The sequence below is a fragment of the Tachysurus fulvidraco genome, chromosome 9, assembly GCF_022655615.1.
Source record: "Tachysurus fulvidraco isolate hzauxx_2018 chromosome 9, HZAU_PFXX_2.0, whole genome shotgun sequence".
Classification (NCBI taxonomy): domain Eukaryota; kingdom Metazoa; phylum Chordata; class Actinopteri; order Siluriformes; family Bagridae; genus Tachysurus; species Tachysurus fulvidraco.
The window spans coordinates 7,008,291-7,027,574 of NC_062526.1; the positions used below are offsets into that span (position 1 = coordinate 7,008,291).

Sequence of the window (19,284 nt, forward strand, 5' to 3'; positions counted from 1 at the left end):
CCTGTAAGCAGTTCTTCATTCTTCCTGACATTGTCTTGCTTGGCCATGTACTTCATGTGCTGCTTTGATCCGGTCAGATCTGGAGACTGACTGACTCATGAAATTGATAATACCCATGTTATGTTGATTTACGCTCAGTTGTAAAATTAAAACAATAACCAAATTTTACATGTAAGCAAATTAATTCAAACAAATTTGTTTTAACTCTTTAGTACTTAAGCAACCCCAAAACACTCATTATAAAGTTGTTATGACACTCAGTGAATTCCTATTACAAACTTACAAACTTTAACTCTCTCTCTCTCTCTCTCTCTATCTCTCTATATATATATATATATATATATATATATATATATATATATATATATATATATATATATATATATATATAGTGTAGTACAGTCTATTTCTCAGACTATATACTATATATATACTGTACTATACTTTATACTTTATAGTATATACTGTACTATACATACTATATTGTACTCCACTGTACTATCAAAATCAGAATTAGAGTCAGGTTTATTGGCCAAGTGTGTTGACACACACAAGGAATTTGTGACTGTCAAAAGTACCAACATAAATAACACTATACTATACAAATTATACAAGACAATGCAGATGATGAGATACAATATAGACCGAACGAGTATTAAATATGAATATAGAATATATGACTGATCAGATATGTACATAAAGTGTGGGAGTGCAAAGAAACAATATTGTGCAATATTATACTTTTTGTACAATATATAGCAGCAGAACCCGCCTCCGCCTTGTGTGTGCGGAGTTTGCATGTTCTCCCCGTGCCTCGGGGGTTTCCTCCGGGTACTCCGGTTTCCTCCCCCAGTCCAAAGACATGCATGGTAGGTTAATTGGCATCTCTGGAAAATTGTCCGTAGTGTGTGAATGCGTGAGTGAATGAGAGTGTGTGTGCCCTGTGATGGGTTGGCACTCCATCCAGGGTGTATCCTGCCTTGATGCCCGATGATGCCTGAGATAGGCACAGGCTCCCCGTGACCCGAGAAGTTCGAATAAAGCGGTAGAAAATGAATGAATGAATGAATAGCAGCAGAAGTGTGTGTAATATATACAGATGCTGTGATGATCGACAGTTCTGATAATGCAGTACTTATAGATATAGATATACAGTATAGTACCGTATGTATATAGTCTGAGAAATAGACTGTCTATTGTAGGTATTTATGTATGCACATGGTTTTAGGAGACAATAATAAACAATGATATGGTGTGATGTGAAGCTAAATCCAATCCAACTAGATACCTTTATTATAATAATGCGTCTTAAAAAGTTTTATTGCTTTTATACCATTAATAATGAACCCCGTTGAGTTCAGCGTTGTCCCCGCCCACTCAGAAATGAACGAAGCTGCCTGATTGGTTGCTCAGCTCCGCCCTCTAGGACTTGTGCGTATGACGTCAGGCGCTGTTGTAGAGGCAAGACCGCTTGTGTGTGAGCGGGTGGGACGTGCGCGCGCGCGCGGCTACCTCACTGTGAGCTAGAAAGTCAAGCGATGGAGACGTGATCACTCTACGGTGGGATTTTAATAACAGTTTCCATATTAATTATAATGAAAAAATCTCGTTAATGGACTTAGGATACGGAGGTGGCAGGTTTTCCAGGGATAGACGGTAAAAACGGTGTGTGTCTCTGACACGTAAACGAGGCAAGGCAGAAAAAGTTGAGTCTCGCGCGCGAGCTGGTTTATGTTTGTTGCACGAGCGCGTTTATTTACCTCAGTTAGCTCGTTAGCTAACCAGCGCAAAGGATTTACACTGTCCAGGTATTATTAAGCTGATTTGTTTTATAATGGCGGGTTTACGAGCGAGAGCGCTGTACGACTTTACTTCTGAAAACCCCGGAGAGATCTCGGTTAGAGAGAATGAGATAGTGACTCTGTACAGTGAGCAGGACATAGAGGGCTGGCTGGAGGGACTGAACAGTACCGGACACAGGGGACTCTTCCCTGCGTCGTATGTAGAGATCCTAAAGAACGACGTGTCCTCTTCAGTTAACAACAGCACTTCTGTCGATGCGCATCAGGGATCCCAAGGGGTCAATAATATCAGTGCTGTAGGAAACTATACATCAACTTTTCCAAGTGGTTTCCAGGCACCGCCTCCACTCCAGCAGCCCCAGAGTTACCCAGCAAGTCAAGGGAGTGATGATGACTGGGATGATGACTGGGATGACAGCTCCACAGTGGCTGATGAACCCGGTGTCACGCGTGGAGGTTTACACGATTTTGAAAACAATGGACCGAACACCTACAGGGTGACCACGTCCTCCATGGCCCGAGGCGGCAACGCTCAGCAAGCAAAGAGTTCGGCTACGGTTGGCAGGAACCTTAACAGGTTCTCGACATTTGTGAAGTCAGGTGGCGAGGCTTTCGTGCTCGGTGAAGCATCCGGCTTTATCAAGGACGGCGATAAGATCTGTGTGGTGATGGGTCAGTATGGGCCAGAGTGGCAGGAAAATCCGTACCCTTTTGCATGTACCATCGATGATCCGACCAAGCAGACGAAATTTAAGGGTATGAAAAGCTACATCTCGTATAAACTAACCCCGACGCACACGCAGAACCCGGTGAACCGAAGATATAAGCATTTCGACTGGCTGTACGATCGGTTGGTTGAGAAGTTCCCAGTCATTTCAGTTCCACACATCCCAGAGAAACAGGCTACAGGCCGCTTCGAGGAGGATTTCATCTCAAAGAGGAGGAAAGGTCTGATATGGTGGATGAACCACATGACGAGCCACCCGGTGCTGGCCAGGTGCGATGTTTTCCAACACTTCCTTACCTGCAGCAGCACCGACGAAAAGAGCTGGAAGCAAGGCAAGAGGAAGGCGGAGAAGGACGAGATGGTGGGAGCGAATTTCTTCCTGACGATCAGCCCACCGCCTTCTTCGCTGGACTTCCAAGAGGTCGAGAGCAAGATCGACGGATTTAAGGGCTTCACCAAAAAAATGGATGACGGTGTCATCCAGGTGAATGCCACACTAAATGAGTTTGCAAGGAAACAGATCACTGGATTTAAGAAGGAATATCAGAAAGTCGGAATGGCGTTTAAGTATCTCAGTCAAGCTTTTGAGCTTGACCAGCAGACGTACTCGGCCGGTCTGAACCACGCGATTGCGTACACTGGCGATGCATACGAAGCCATTGGAGACTACTTTGCCGAGCAACCGAAACAAGATGTGGACCCGGTGATGGATCTGCTGGCACTGTACCAAGGACATCTCGCTAACTACCCTGACATCATCCATGTTCAGAAAGGTATGTAGCACATGCTCATAGTTTCATATCCAGTGGGACTGAAATAGTTGGGCTTGTCTAAACCACAGTGGGCCTTTGCATGACCCCATTTGTTTGCTTGAAACCCACAAGTGTAGCTTGCTCTTGGTTTCGTTTGACTGCTGAGTCACATGGACTGCGTCTCTGCTGACATGACGTGTGTGTTTTTCCATTGGCAAATACACAAGACAGAGAGGACCTAATGTCAGTGTGTGTGTTTCTTGGTGGAACATAATCCACTGTTTACATATTGTAGACGATAGTACTACTGTCGCAGCAGGCTTCTGATTCTGGGTAATGAATTTTAGATCAGTTTCAGAATCAGAAGTAAGTTACATGATGAACACTGGAGCAAAATAAAAAAATTTAAAAAACAAATACAGATCCCAGGGCTATTTTCAGTCCCACGTTACAGCAACTAGTCTAATATTATCTAGGGATAATCTAATAAGAGAAAAAGACAAGTAGACAACAGTTTAATGGTGTGGCATGAACATATGATATGAAGTGCTTATATCTGTTTTTCTGTTATAAAGTGTGCTCTTTATATTGAATATATTGTCTTCTGGTAAGGTGGGATTCTGAGTTTTATATACTATCTGCTTATTTCTGTTGGTTCTTGAGTTATAATTAATTTTTATTGTTATGTTGTATAGCATTGTTGATCATGTAGTATTGGTCTATGCTTATTAGTTCTCTCAAGTGATTAATCAAGAGTAGTCTCAGTCTCCCTTAAGGTGTGAATTGTGAGCACTAATTTATAGTGTGGAATGTGGTAGCTCTACTGATTCGGAAGGTCACGGGTTTGAACCCCAAGTCCACCAAGCTGCCACTGCTGGGCCCCTGAGCAAGGCCCTTAACCCTCAGTTGTAAGTCATTCTGGATAAGGGTGTCTGCTAAATGCCGTAAATGTAAATATTGAAGGTGTAACCATCTCGATCTCCAGAATGCTTTAGCTCTTGATCTTGAGTTTATTCTGGTAAGGAATAGAATAAACCGTGTCTGTAGAGGTTTGTAGGTAACTCAGCTTATACCTGTAACTCAGAAAGAAGTAAACGGTCACATTATTTATTATTAGGATTCTGTTTTTAATTGGTATGTGTTTCTTGTGCAAGCATATATATATATATATATATAAGATTGAAAAGGTGAGTGAGGTATTTAATTATAATAGGCAAGTAATATATGATCATAATAAGTTTAACAGACTTGACCTACCTGCTTATTATTCCAAAATAAATGTAATCGACTCTACATTAAGCATTCGATGTTGTCATTAAGCCACAGGATGTGGAGGATGTGTTTGTCTTTTTCTGAAGCTACAGCATCTGATTGAAATCAGCTGCACAGACCAAATCCCCAGATACACTGTTACTAAACAATACGGGTGAACACAATGCCTCCGTCTGTATCTGTTTAGCGCTTTGAATATTTGTGTCTGCATCTGAATTCAACCCAAAGCAAACACGGGCTAAACTCGAATTGAACCTGTATACGAGCCGTACCGCATTCTCTTTAACACCGGAAAAGAGACTGAAACGGATTATTTTGGGGTTGTACCTAATTGTAAACAAGCTTGTAGTGTAATTTAAACAGGCACAGATCTTTATCAGGTGACTACTAAAGACAAATGCACAGTAACACAGTAAACACTGTAAATGCAGACACGCAGCACGCACTTGTTCGTGTTAATGGATCGTTGATGATCGCTCACTTTTTCTTCGCTGCCATTCCAGTCTCACATCAATCAAATTTCCAGCAAGATTTTTATAAAAGGAGGAATATTTGTATCTGTATTTGTTTGTGTTAAGAACATTTTATCTGTTCAACCCAAATAATATATTCGGTTACTGTACGTCCCTAATAGACATATTTTCAGGCCAAAATGTACCGTCTCCAAACCTTAATGTTGTGTTTTTTTAAGGAAATTAAGGTGGCGATTTGGCTTCTGGTTTGGATTTGACTAACAAAAAAAAGTTCACGGCACTTTTGCTTTTATCGGAAAGGAATGGCTCCTGGACAAGGCATTGTAAAGACAAGCAGCTGTTTTGATCGAGTGATAACTGCATGACTACAGAGACATAACTGCTGAGAGGCTGTCTGGTGGCACCGGTTGATACACCATGCTGACTCTGCTGTAACTCAATGAGCTTTCTCCAGACACATAGATCGATCGCGCTTCTTTAACCTTTTGAGACCTCTAACAGTGAGAGAGTTATCTATAAATCTCATATTACTAGAAAGAATATGATTACTTATGGTTTAGTCTGTGTTCACAGAACATGAGCTTGCTATAAATGTTCCTGTTATTTGATTGCTGAATCGTTTCTCATGCTTTAAGATGTTCTCACACTATGCCGATTGAAAACGCGTTCCTTATTAACAGCCGCTCATCGGGTTCATGTTTTCGTGAGGTAAAAATTAATTCTTAAATATTTTTGAAATAATAAAGATTTTTTTAAGACTTTTTGGTTTTATTAAGCGTGTCACTTGTTCAGCAGTTTCTGTAGCTAGGAAATGACACTATAAACCCACAGACCTTTTATTCCGACACCATGGTGTGTTTCACAAAATGAGCAAAACCTCAAGCCAGAATGGAAGAAATGTCTGTACAATCATAAAATAATGTCTGATGAACAGCTCGGCGTATTCAGCGTAGACTAACCAGTAGCGATAGGTGCATGGGATAAACAGATTACATCTTCAGATTATTAGCTTTTTTTTTTTTGTTCTTGCTCTGTTGACAACCAGAAAAAAATGTTTTTATTCACTTTGGCAATCCAAATCTTTGATATGTAGCTGCATTTAAACGTAATGCGCTTCAAGTGAACGCAGTAAACCTCATCTTTCTTTTTGGTTTATTTGAATAACAAACATTCCTTTTTAGCTGGACACTGTTAGCGCTAATGTTAGTTGATATATCACCTTCGCAGCATCCCACATAAAGAAAAGGATGCTCTGTTTGTAGAGAATGTGCTTTCAGAGCTACATTCTATTGTAGTAAATTGTGCTGAAGTAAATTATCATTAAGCGTAATAAAATGCAGCACTACTGGTTTGTTAGGAACTTGTATATCAACAGGCTTATCGTGTATCATTGAAATGTTGGCTTACAATATTGTGATAAGATCTTTTGTTCACATCACTTTGTTCATTCTTGAATTTTTTTAGTTATCTTTTATTTTCTGTGATGTCAAGTCTGTCCTAATTGAACAGTAGTGTGTGTGTGTGTGTGTGTGTGTGTGTGTGTGTGTGTGTTTAAACCTTTACACAAATACACTCTATATAAATTGCTAAATCTGTTTTTTTGTATCCTATTGCATTTACGAATGTTCATGAAGAACAATTAGACAATTAAATGACAATTTCACATTTACAACCACTGGCTTTTGAACCACACACGCAAAGGAAACCACACAGTATCTATCAACAGTAATGAGGCATGAGAGCTGGTAAAACGCCCCTGTCTTGTACCGAAGACTGCTTATATTTAATTGAAGCCTTCTTTTGGAGACGATGGTAGGAACATTGTGGTGATCAGGTATTGTGTATTAAGTCATTTTTTACTGTCTTTAAATGAGCTAAAGGATGCTGCATGATCATTTCCACTGCTTTTGGAAAATAACTAATCCCAACTGCTGCCTCACCATTACAAATAATTAGGCATGTAAACACACACCCTGATCACAAGTCAGATTGGATTCGGTTTGATTTATAACACTGGCTTCTTGATTTTGCTTCTTTAAAAAAAGGAATATTTATAAATACTTCCAAAGGTTTGATTGAACAAATGAATCAGAATCAGGTTTATTGGCCAAGTTTGTTGACACACACAAGGAATTTGGTTCTAGCTGTTTGTGACTCTCAAAAGTACAGACATAAATAACACTATACTATACAAGATAATACAGACTATGAAGACAATAAAGGTTGTGATCTGGGGGAAATGACTGATTGCAATGCCTGAGTGTCATTTAAACTCCAAAGTCAGCTAAAATGCCCGGCTTTCACTTTCTGTTATCTTTGACTCTGTAGATCGTGGTGGTGCTGAGCTGGTGGCATGTGAAAGCGACTAACGAGCTCTTTTTTATCTATTAAAACAAGGTCATGTAACCAAACGACTCGTATGTCGCTCATAGAATGCAAATCTGCTCTGAGTCACTTCCCGAGTACAAATGATTGCTGATTATTGCACAGGCTGACCAATCATGTGACCAGGATGCTTTCTGTATATTATTTATCTGTATATAACTCTTTGGGTTGTGCAGCCTGGGACCGCAGGAGTTCAAACATCATCACATCTTTGCATCACAATGCATCGATTGGGAACCATTTAGGATTAATTATTTCATCAGTGATCATTAAGCTTTAGTATTAGATATAGTATGCAGATATATTTATTAGATATAGATATATTTATTAGATCATTGTTCTGTTACCCACTGGGGTGTGGTTGGTTGGGTGGGGTATTAGTCCGCTCATGGGAAACGAAACACAAACCGCTCATGTGTATGGACGCAACATATTGATCCGTGAGACTATAAAACAACCATTAGACATTACAAGCCTTTAGTTACACGTCGTCTCACATTTATGACCAGTGAAAAATCCGTTCTGCCTGATTCTCATGTCTGTATAAGGAAGTGGTTCAGCATGTGACCACGCATCATTCTGCATTTTCAGAAAACCGTCTACATCAACAGATTTTTTCCAGCTGCCCTTACAATAGGGGGACAAATGTGCTGAGTGGGGAACATGTGTTTCCTCTCCCTGTTCTGATCCACCAGTCTGTTAAAGGTCTTTTATTAAACTGTTTCATACGGTGGCTCCTCAGTTGGATCCTGTAGTGGTGCACAAGTGGTTTTATGTAAATGATCGGACATGCATCGCTTCAGATTAATCAGAGGAGTCTATATCACCGTATATATAAACTCAGTAACTTCATGATTTGGTAATTATGGCTGAAAAGTCTCCATCATAAACTGTGTATTTTTTGTCTGTATTAAACCAAATAAATCTCACAGTATGCACCGTATATCTCAGTGTACATGAATATATGCTACAGTGTCGAGGTTAATGTAAACTTACAACAAAAAGGGTCAAAGAACCAGACATTCCGTGTATTAGGATTTAGAGACTGTAGGAAAAATTTTGAAGTATGTTGTTAAGTCTGTAAGATATGAATACTAGGGGGAAACTGAAAAGCTTTTGTTTTTCACCCTTTTCTTTTTGAGAATTCATCAAATGGTGAAGCTCAACCACAGAGAACAGACACATTTGCTCTTGTACCACACTTTGTCGAGTTAGTAGACAACCACAGTTGAATAGGCGTTGACTGAAGGCCTCAGAGATGACATGCAGAGGCGAACAAGCTTGCATCCTCTCTGTGGGTTTATATCTGCTGTCCTGTATGAGTGCAGTACTGCAGCTGGTGCATTTAAATGTTTTGATTTGCATGAAGACTGCAGAAAGAGCACAGTGCAAGAAGCAAAAATGATGTAAGCACATTAGACAAACGTTAGCACATAGGGAAAAGGAATATGCTAGTGCAATTTGTATGAAACTTGGAGTAAACTGACAGCATGAGTCGTTTATAATAACCACAGGCTCGGGCAAGTGTGTTTTGTGATTGAGTCATGAGCATGGTGAGAGAAGCCTCTCTCAGGAGCAGTATTATAGAATGGTACGTATGCATTACTGTGAGGCAGTTTATTTCTAGTTCTGTTTGTTTTTTAAACCAAAAGCACTTCCTTCACCTTAGTATAGCTGTGTATGTATATGATGCATGCGTTATCATTTAGAATGTTTTTATACCTATACTATATTTAAATATTTATATATACAGCATATATCCGTCCATCGACCTTCTACCGCTTATCCGGGGCCGGGTCGTGGGGGCTATATATGTGTGTGTGTGTGTGTGTGTGTGTGTGTGTGTGTGTGTGTGTGTGTGTGTGTGTGTGTGTGTGTGCATATATACTCATTTTTAAATATATAATTTTTATATATATATAATATATTTATATTTACATTTTTTAATTTTTGACTTTTAATGTTACATTATTTATATATATATATATATATATATATATATATATATATATATATATATATATATATATATATATATATATATATATATATATAAATACTTACTTTATCTTTAGTCTCTTATTTGTTAATAAAAGGGAGGTTTTTTGTTTGTTTGGTTTTTTTTTTGTTTTTTTTTTGTTTTGTTTTTTTAGAGTCTTTAGCTGTCTATATCAGCATGAGGCTTCCTGACTTGGGTCAGGTGTATTGAAGTGGTTAATTTGGGGTAAAATTTAACCATTTAATTATCTGATCTTCGGCAGTATGTGCTTGACTTTGCTCACCCAAGGTAAAGGATGTTCTCTTAAAAGAAGGTTACGTAGAGGATGTTACAGAGACAGTGGTAGAAAGTAAAGGTCAGAGAGAGACACACACTTCTGTCACTTTACAACCTCTGAATGTTTTTAATAAGAAGACCTACAAGTGCAGCATAAGGATCAGTTAAAGCTGAATGAATGTAGGAAAAGATGTTTCTGAATTAATACAAAAACAAAATCCTGATCTTTTGTTATTTACCCCGTGTGTCTGCAATGAAAAGACTGCCGTTTCCCGGAGGTCTGGAAGTGCAGCATTGTTGGGGGTTGGGTGATTTAGGAATGTCCCGCATGTTTTCCTTCAGTGAGGCAGGAAGTCGAACATCTGTGTCGCTGAATTCTTTCTGCACGGCACTGTGTGACGCTGCAAAATAAAAATAATGTGTTTTTCACAGAATTGAACAGACCCTTTAAAAGTGTTCTATAGATTATGTGGAAAGTCTGTATAGAGTTATTTCCAAAGTCTATAGAACACTGTATAGAGTTATTTCTACAGTCTATAGAACACTATATAGAGTTATTTCCACACAGTCTATACAGTGTTCTATAGACTGTTATTTATATGTAGAGTTATTTCTTATAAATAACAGTCTATAGAACACTGTATAGACTGTGTGGAAATAACTCTATATAGTGTTTTAAATGAATATATATATATATATTCATTTAAAACGAATGCTAGTTTTCATAGAATATGTTTAATAATAGTGAGTTTGTTCTAATAATGTTATTGTTTAAATATTAGCAGCTTGCACAGAACTTGAAAGTTATTTTGAGGAAAGGTTTGTTTATCATTTTACGATAGGAGACCTATAAACTGTGCTCCTGCATTAACATAACTTTAAATGGATAAAAACTACAGGCTCTGTTCTGTTCTGATCTGATTTTTACACCATCCTTTTGTTGACCCTCTATTGTTTTAGTTCTCTTTATAATGGTGATAGTAATATAGCAATAATATAAATCTCATTATCTACTGTATTTAAATGGCTCCAGTGGCATGCATGTACATGATCGCTCTGTATATAATAATTAATGACCATGTAATTAGATGTTTTGATGCATCTTCAAGTACGGTGTTCAGTGTAGGAATTAAAGTCCGCCGTTAAAATGTCCAGAACTGTTTGTTTAGTGCTGCATGATTGTGTTTTCACCAGAGCTGTGTAGAATTCAGATAAAGTTAATTGTAGGCGAACTTTAAGTGAAACGTGCCTGCAATGTGACACAGTGTTGCTCTTATCAGTTTCTTTAAGATATTAAGATATTAAAAAATATCTTGTTAGAATCGAATGAAAGAGAACATACAATGGCATATTTTCATATCGATTGTATTTTGTGTGTGTGTCTGTGTTGCTCATGTAAAGACTTAGGGCCTTTTTACACCTGGTCACTTCATGTGTTTTCTCTGATCCGATAGCTATCTGATTTGTTAAAACTGTTCCATTTACATTAAGCCACATAAAAGCGTCTTGGCGAATCGGTTATCAATCCGACCTTTCTACTCCCGCCCAAAATTCAAATATATTTTACCTTATTTCCGGGGTAATTGCAATGGAACACGCTTTGGTGTATGCGGTTTTCAGAATGCAATTAAAAAGAAGACGGAAAAACTTGTTACGACGGTTATGCTACAAAAAACTGCATTTACTGTTTGCTGCATTTTTGCTGGCGGCAGCAGTGCGTTTTAAGACCTAACGAGAAACCTGGGTGAAATATCACTTGCGATTGACATACTTCCGTTTGGGAGGAGTATAGCGCTGACGTATGTGGCTTTAACAACCACATTCATTTACACCTGTCCAGTTTCATCTGAAATGCGTCCCAGACCACCTCCTGAAGGGGTTTGAACGATCGGATTTATATCCGTCTCGAAAACGTTTCGGAATGCATTTACACCTGGTCTTTTTACCATCAGATAGCTATCTGATCACAGAAAACGCATGAAGTGACTAGGTGTAAAAAGCCCCAAAATTGCTGAGGATGACTGTGCAGTGAGCCTGATATAAGGCCATTTAAATGGCCGTGTCCTAATTCCCTGGGGACTTTCCTGTAACCACACTCCAGACGCGTTTTATTAAGCCGTGTGTCAGAACTGAGGAAGTCTACGTTCTGCCTTCTGTTAACTGACTCACCAAGCTAGGAAAAAATGACATCATGGACAGATTAGACTAAACATTCGGCATTGTTTTTGCTGCAGTGCAAACTGATAGAATGCATAATAAAATTTGTGTATAGGTGCGTACAGGTTTGAACTTTGACGCGGTCATTGTTATTTTTTACGTCTTTACAACATTGAGGTCTGGTGATTGAATTAGACAATGTAGGACAGATCTCTACTTCTTTGGTTGCTTTAGTGTGCTTTAGGTCATTGTCCTTCCACAGTGGGTCGTAAAACTTCTGTACATGCCCACACCATGAAAACCTTATTATATATATAATAATAATATATAATATCATGCAGCCAAGGGATTTGGACTCCTTTCCACTAGTTTTATGTTTTTGTATTACTATAGATTTATTTACTATAAAAATAAACACTTGAAGTGTGTTGACGTTAATTAATTGTGCTGGTCAGACTTTCCAGCTAACAATGCCAACAACAGACATTTTCATATATTTGCTTTCGTCAGCGAGGCTTTTGATGATATGTGTAGTTTAATTTTTTTTTTATTTGTTCATCTACTTTTTCCTGCATTGTCCCTGTTCACATTCCCCACATACAGGAGACTGCTAGTGACCTTTTTTAACTCGTACTTTTCAGGAGGAGAATTCAGGATGTGACCTTTAGGTTTTTTTGTTTGTTTGGTTTTTGGAAGCAAAATGGATATGAACTGAACGGGTGATGCGCGGATTACATAAGCTTTTTCCACATATCGGGTTTAAAAAAAGAGTGTCGATGAAAGCGGCTGATCTCACTGGCTTAATGGCTGCCTTGATGAAGTCGTGATCAGCTTTAGGGATTGAAAGGATTCACTTCTGTTGTATTTGAGCTGTGAAAGTGACAAATAAATAAGCCGGACCAGTGACTATCTAAGGGGGTTTTTACACCTGATCACTTCATGCGTTTTCTGTGATCAGATAGCTATCCGATCGTAAAAAGACCAGGTGTAAATGCCCTCCGAAACGGTTTCATGGCGGATATAAATCCGATCTTTCAAACCACTTCAGGAGGTGGTCTGGGATGCATTTCAGTTGAAACTGGACAGGTGTAAATGAATGTGGTTGTTAAAGCCACATACATCAGAGCTATACTCCTCCCAAATGGAAGTACGGCACTCGCAGGTGACTCGTGAGCCGTGCATCGCGCCAGAAACAAACATGTTTTCCCACCAGCGCTGGCTCCGATCTTTCACCCAGGTGTCTCGTTGGGTCTTAAAATGCACTGCTGCCTCCAGCGAAAATGCAGCAAACAGTAAATGTTGTTTTTTGTAGCAACCACATACACCAAAGTGTGTTCCGTTTCAATTACCCCAGAAATGAGGTCAAATATATTTGCATATTGAGTGGGAGTAAAAAGATCAGATTGATATCCGATTAGCCAAGACGCATTTATGTGGCCTAATGTAAGTGGAACAGTTTTAACAAATCAGATAGCTATCGGATCAGAGAAAACACATGAAGTGACCAGGTGTAAAAAGGCCCTAAAAGCGTCCAGCGACTGTTGACCAAAGTGTTGTTATACTATGGTTTGAAAGGTACAGGTTGAATGTGATCTGTGATGTAGGATTACTAATTACTATAGTAAGTCTGTATTGGCTTTGTTATAAGATCTTATATCCTTAGTCTGAGGAAGCTTATACCTCATATAATCACACAAAATATACTCCTTTTTGCATGTGTAAGTTTGTTAAGCAAAGTTAGTGAATGTATTTCAGAGATGATGCAGTGTTTTGCGTCATCGGCTTGGAGACACGCAGGTCGACTTGCATGACGCATACAGCACTGTTACAACTAAATTGTACTAGTAAAACATGCCGCAAAGATGCTGACCAGACGACACAGTTCATAATCAGGCAGCCGTTAAGTTTAGTCAAAAACGCAACTAGGCTTGAGACGATTGTGACGTGGGGATATGTGGTGTCTGTCTGCAGCTTAAAGAGAAACTAAAGTGTTGCGTCAAGTGTTGTTTCCTTTTAATTTGCAATCATATCCTATTGTCTAGTTACATGTATAATTTTTTGTAATATAGAGCACATGCACATGTACCTTCATTGTTATAATGAGTTTATTCACAGCTAATAACTGGTATTTACAGTCCTGACTTTACTTCCACTTCCAGCTTGTTAAATATCAGATGGTTAAGCTAGCGCCGAACTAGTGCAACGGCTGACATGTGACCAGTTTCCATGCAATGATTATAGCCAGTCTGTGATTTTTTTTTTTTACTGCAGACAATGTCAAAGGATCTTGCACAGGGATATTCTGGCTATAAATCTAACTTGCCATTATTATTATTATTATTATTATTATTATTATTATTATTATTATTATTATTATTGTTGTTGTTGTTGTTATTGTTGTTATTATTATTATATGCACGCATGCACCAGTATTCTGGCATGCTGGCCTTGATCTTGTACAAACTGCCAGAAGCTTGGTCACGTGTGTAGTCTTAACACCTACAGTGTTTATATATATATATGTCCAGACATCTGTGTGCTATATCTATATGACACAAATAACCTCTAAGAGAGTTTGTTCGACATGATAATACCAAAACAAATTTATTAAAGAAGTCTTATTTTAAAGATGTTTATATCCACTTTGACTCACTGCAGAAATCGGACAAACGAACACTAAAGGATTGAGTAATCTTCAGTTGTTCGGTTTTTGGTGCGTTCGTGTGCCCATGACAGCTTTAGAGTCTTGTTCTTATCTGACAGAAGTGGAACCTGGAACCAGAAGTGATCTTCTGCTGTATCTCATCCACCTCAGATGTTTTGTGCATGCTGAGATGCTTTTCGGCGCACAACAATAAGTGATGATCTGGCCATGTTCCTCACACCTCTCTTACCTCCATCCATCCATCCATCCATCCATCTTCTACCGCTTATCCGTGGCCGGGTCGCGGGGGCAGCAGACTAAGCAGGGATGCCCAGACTTCCCTCTTCCCATCACTTCCTCCAGCTCTTCCGGGGGAATACCGAGGCGTTCCCAGGCCAGCCGAGACACATAGTCCCTCCAGCGTGTCATAGGTCTTCCCCGGGGCCTCCTCCCGGTTGGACATGCCCGGAATACCTCCCCGGGGAGGCGTCCAGGAGGCATCCAGGAGGCATCCGAAACAGATGCCCGAGCAACCTATCTTACCTTTCTTGTCCAAAAGGGACAGAAATGTCACCCATAGAAATGTCGGTCATTCACTGTTTTTTTCTTTTTTGTCTTGTTTTGTTTTGTTTTTAAACCATTCTGTCTTAACTCTTAGAGACTGTCGTGTGGAAAATCAGGAGATCAGCAGTTTCTGAAATATTCAGACCGGCCCATATGGCAACAACAACCATGGCACAATTAAAGCCATCACAGATCTCTCACATTTCCCCTATTCTTATATACGATGTGAACGTTAACTGAAGCTCTTGATCTGTTTCCCCATGACTTTTTACACTGTGCTGCTGCCATGCGATTAACCCATTAGATGACTACATAAATCTACACTTGTTCCCGATAATGTGGACTGTCTCTTGAGCTTGCGTCTCGCGTCTGTTCGGCTCCTTAATAAATATTTTAGGAGATGTGAGATTTAGTTTGCCGACTGCTTGATTGTACCATGATGCCTGAGCTGAAAAGATGAACTTAACAAGCACAAATTTACAAACTTTCTGGAAAACAAGAGACCAGATATTAAATTCAGTCTTTAACACTTGTATGTTTATGATAAGGCTAAATAAACATGCCAGTGTTTAGTATCCGGGTTTAATTATTTGAACAGGATTCGATTTTTTTTTCTCACTTTTTTAGAAAGGTTTCTTCCTGCATTTGTTGCTCATTTCCATAGAAACTTTAAACTGCATTTGTTTTGGGTTATTTTTTATTTTTTTTTATTTTTTTAACTGCGACTGTGAAACCAAGATCTAGGGCATATGTAAATATTTCAGTGTTTGCCAAATGCCCATAGTTAGTCAAATCTTGTGCATGTCCTCGTGACTTTAATGTCACAGTAACACATTAAATTCACAACCGTTCTATTTTGACATGCCATCCGAAATTCGCTTGACTTTTTTTTTCTTCTTATCTCAAATCACACTCACTTTTATCAACGCTAAGATTAGACGTGATGATAAAGTGTTTATCAGCTGCTGAAATATTTTCAAGAGTTTTCAAGTTTTTTTCCTGCCGCACTGCACATTTTCATGCCTGTGAGTTGCATTAAAATTCTTAAAGGAGATCGTTAGGAAAAAATGTTTGGCCTCCGGTTGTTTAGTACGGTGACGCGGGTTTAGAAAATTTGTCGTGCAGCTAATGTTAGTCTGTCCTCGGTTGCTTTCACATGTTTCTGCTCTGAAATGCTGAGATTTTCAAAATAAAATATGTCTTTATGTGCTAAAAAAAAAGTAATCAGTTTCTGAAACTGATTTGTTTATTTATTGCAGTTGGTCATGGCATTAAAAATAAATAGGGTCCCATGGCTCAAGATCAGACAACGCAAGGTTAAAAACTCACTAAACAAGAATATTAAGCTAGCGAGCTGGCTGCCGCAAGCATTTACCAGCATCGTTATCTGCCAGAGGGAGTGTTACTAAGTACTGACTAGGGAGGGTGTGTAAACTTTTGCACATTTTGTACTCATTGATGTTTACAGAGGTGGCGTTTACCGTCGAAGTGAAACAAAGTAAATACGATGTGTCCTGTAAGGGGTGCTAAAACATTTGCATACTACAAGTCAACCACACAGACAGTCTGACGTGAGTGAAACTTGTATCCAAGGTCTTAGACTTTAAGAGATTAAACAAAACCGTGTGAAAACATCTAAAGTTTGAGGAAATCCCGTTTTTATCGCACAAATGATAAGCAGTGGATGAAAGAAAACACAAACAATCTGATTTACTTCACCTTCACAATGTCAGAAGAACAGAGCAGTTAAGGAAACATTTTCCTTAAACATTTGACATTGAAGCTGGTATTCATGTGGCATCGAAGCTGGAATTACCCCTTAACTAAGATGTTAAGATTATGTTTCTTTTGTGCGTGTTATGAGAATTTTGATCTGTAATTTGATCCGCCATTCTGTAATTTTCTCATTTTGTTATGAAAGCTCGCTTGATTTACTTTGGTACAGGTTTCAAATCGAATGAGATCTCATGGGGATCGAATACATCTCGTACCGTGTGCAGTAGTGTTGCTCACTAGAAACTACTAACACGTGGCTTGCGACAAAAAATAGACTCTCCAAGCTTACAGATGTGACTTCGTGACTGCAAAAGATTGCACAACCGGAGAGCCATCGTCCATCATTTTTCCTTTGGAACAGACATTTTAACTTCAGTGAATCACACGGATGTCTACAGAAAAGCTCTTTTGTCTTTGCTAACCTTTGCGGTCTTTCACTGATTTCACAACGCAAGCTGTTTCGGTTATTGAGAAATGTGTCACAGCGTATAGTAACGATGTGTAAGCAGTTGTAAAAGGTTTAACATCATTATCCAAACATTGCATAAATGCTTCTCTTAGCACTGATTAAGATTTTATACAGATTGCTTTGAATGATAACAGTCTTTGTTACCAGACGTGTAGTTTACACGTATACACAAGTGTAGTATAATGATTAACTGTCTAAATGACGCAGCAAGATTCACCGGTGTTGGGAAATACTGCACATGTGTAATAAAACGACCAAGTGTCACGTGTTTATCGGTCCCTCTGTCTGTCCTATTATGCTGCATGATACAGAACGTGAAGTGTTGAAGATTGTGTAAATTTATTTAAATTTATTTATTTATTTATTGTTGAGTTGTGTACATGATGCGAGACAGCTGGAAGGGTTTACACATAAGTCAGCAGTTATAATTCACTGAAAGTGTATGTATAAATGTATAATCTCAGATTCTAGCTTGTTGCAGTGGACAGAAAATAAACAGAAAGAAAAAACACCTCGTCGTGTTCACCGCATTGTTCTTTATAAATTTTTGTATTCTTCTGTCTAAACCTGCTGTGTTCCCGCAGGTGCCCTGACCAAGGTGAAGGAGAGCCAGAAACACGTGGAGGAGGGCAAGATGGAGCGTCAGCAGGCCGACGGCATCGCAGAGCGCTGCAACATCATCTCGTTTGCCACGCTGGCCGAAATCCAGCACTTCCACCAGATCCGCGTGCGCGACTTCAAGGGCCAGATGCAGCACTACCTGCAGCAGCAGATCAGCTTCTTCCAGAAAGTCACAAGCAAGTTGGAGGACGCGCTCAGGCAGTACGACAACGCCTAGATCGTCCTCACACACCCTTCGTCCTTCTCCCAGGAGCGAGGTGAACGTTAACCAGCCTCTACTTTAGCAATACAATGAACCGAGAGAACCTTCATCTCTGCTATTTCTATCCGTTTCTTAACCACACGATGAATGTCTGGTCACAGCTCAACGAGGCTAAATAAAACATAGTGGGGAAAGTATGTGACAAGATAGCGTTAACTTTCTCCAGGAGAGGTTTCCAGATCAGAGGGGTGAGGGCTGACGCTTCGGACAGCTCAGTTACGTTACAGCTCTGTGGAACTTATAGTGCTCAGAATGACAAGCATTCCACCAGAAAGCACAATTTCTGCTTTACTAACACTGTAGGTTATTTATTCAGGAAAATTCTGAATACAAATCCTGTCATGACCTGCAGCACTTCCAGGTTAAGCGAGCTTATTCACATATGTTTACAGCGATCTGACGAGCTGTCTTCACTTTGCCGTGCCTTTCAACCCTGTTTTTATTGATATTTTTTTTTATTTCTCTTAATTAACGTTCTATATATTATATATTGTACTTATTCTAAGATGTTTTATAAAGCCGTATTTTTTTCCCTGGATGCTAAAGTAAGACGGAAATCCGGCGTGTTCTATTAGGAGAAGACCCGGGAACGGAATTAGGCCCTAATTTGGATGTCAGACTTTTTCTTTGGGGTCTCTTCTCCCAACCCCTCTCCCCCCGCCCCCCGCTGTATTTTCAGTAACAGTTGAGAAAACAGGATTAAGCGAAAACAGTCGTGCCCTTGGTCGCTCGCCCAATCATTCGTTAAAGAGATATGAAAATATCCCCATGACACACGGAGCTGTGTCAGAGTGCAGGGATCTAAATACAGCCAGAGATAAGAAACTAAAACACGCAGCTCACTCAGGATTCCACTTCTGTTATCTCTCATCACGGACACATCTGATAAAGCGGACAGAGACTTCCACTTCCACTCCAGAGGACTGAGAAGTTTTGAAATGTATTTAATCATTAATGTTTTATTTAACATTGTGATTGAGAAAACACCATGTTTGTTCAGATATTTTGTTCTTTTTTTTCCTAAATAAACCCCGCACATAACTCTGACGCTCTGTGACGTCGTTTCTTTTTGGAAATGGGTTTGGTATTCAGCATTACTCCAATA

General features: G+C 39.2%; 1 protein-coding gene and 1 long non-coding RNA gene across 2 annotated transcripts in view; both read left to right on the top strand.

Annotated features, from left to right (window-relative positions):
- The first annotated feature begins 1,264 nt into the window (after nucleotides 1-1,264).
- LOC113653412 overlaps nucleotides 1,265-19,284 on the top strand; it is a 41,768-nt gene continuing 23,748 nt past the window's right edge. Inside the window, exon 1 of the long non-coding RNA XR_003443077.2 lies at nucleotides 1,265-1,560. This is a non-coding gene — a long non-coding RNA (uncharacterized LOC113653412). The remainder of the gene's footprint in view (nucleotides 1,561-19,284) is intronic.
- On the top strand, nucleotides 1,510-19,226 carry snx18a (sorting nexin 18a). The gene is made up of 2 exons (XM_027163034.2): nucleotides 1,510-3,302; nucleotides 17,881-19,226. The coding sequence occupies exons 1-2, from the start codon at nucleotides 1,835-1,837 to the stop codon at nucleotides 18,132-18,134; spliced, it is 1,722 nt and encodes a 573-aa protein (XP_027018835.1). The 5' UTR covers nucleotides 1,510-1,834; the 3' UTR covers nucleotides 18,135-19,226.

Coding starts and splice junctions, on each gene's coding strand:
- snx18a (XM_027163034.2), top strand. CDS start 1,835: ATGGCGGGTTTACGAGCGAGAGCGCTGTACGACTTTACTTCTGAAAAC. Junction 3,303..17,880: donor CATCATCCATGTTCAGAAAG/GTATGTAGCACA, acceptor GTGTTCCCGCAG/GTGCCCTGACCAAGGTGAAG.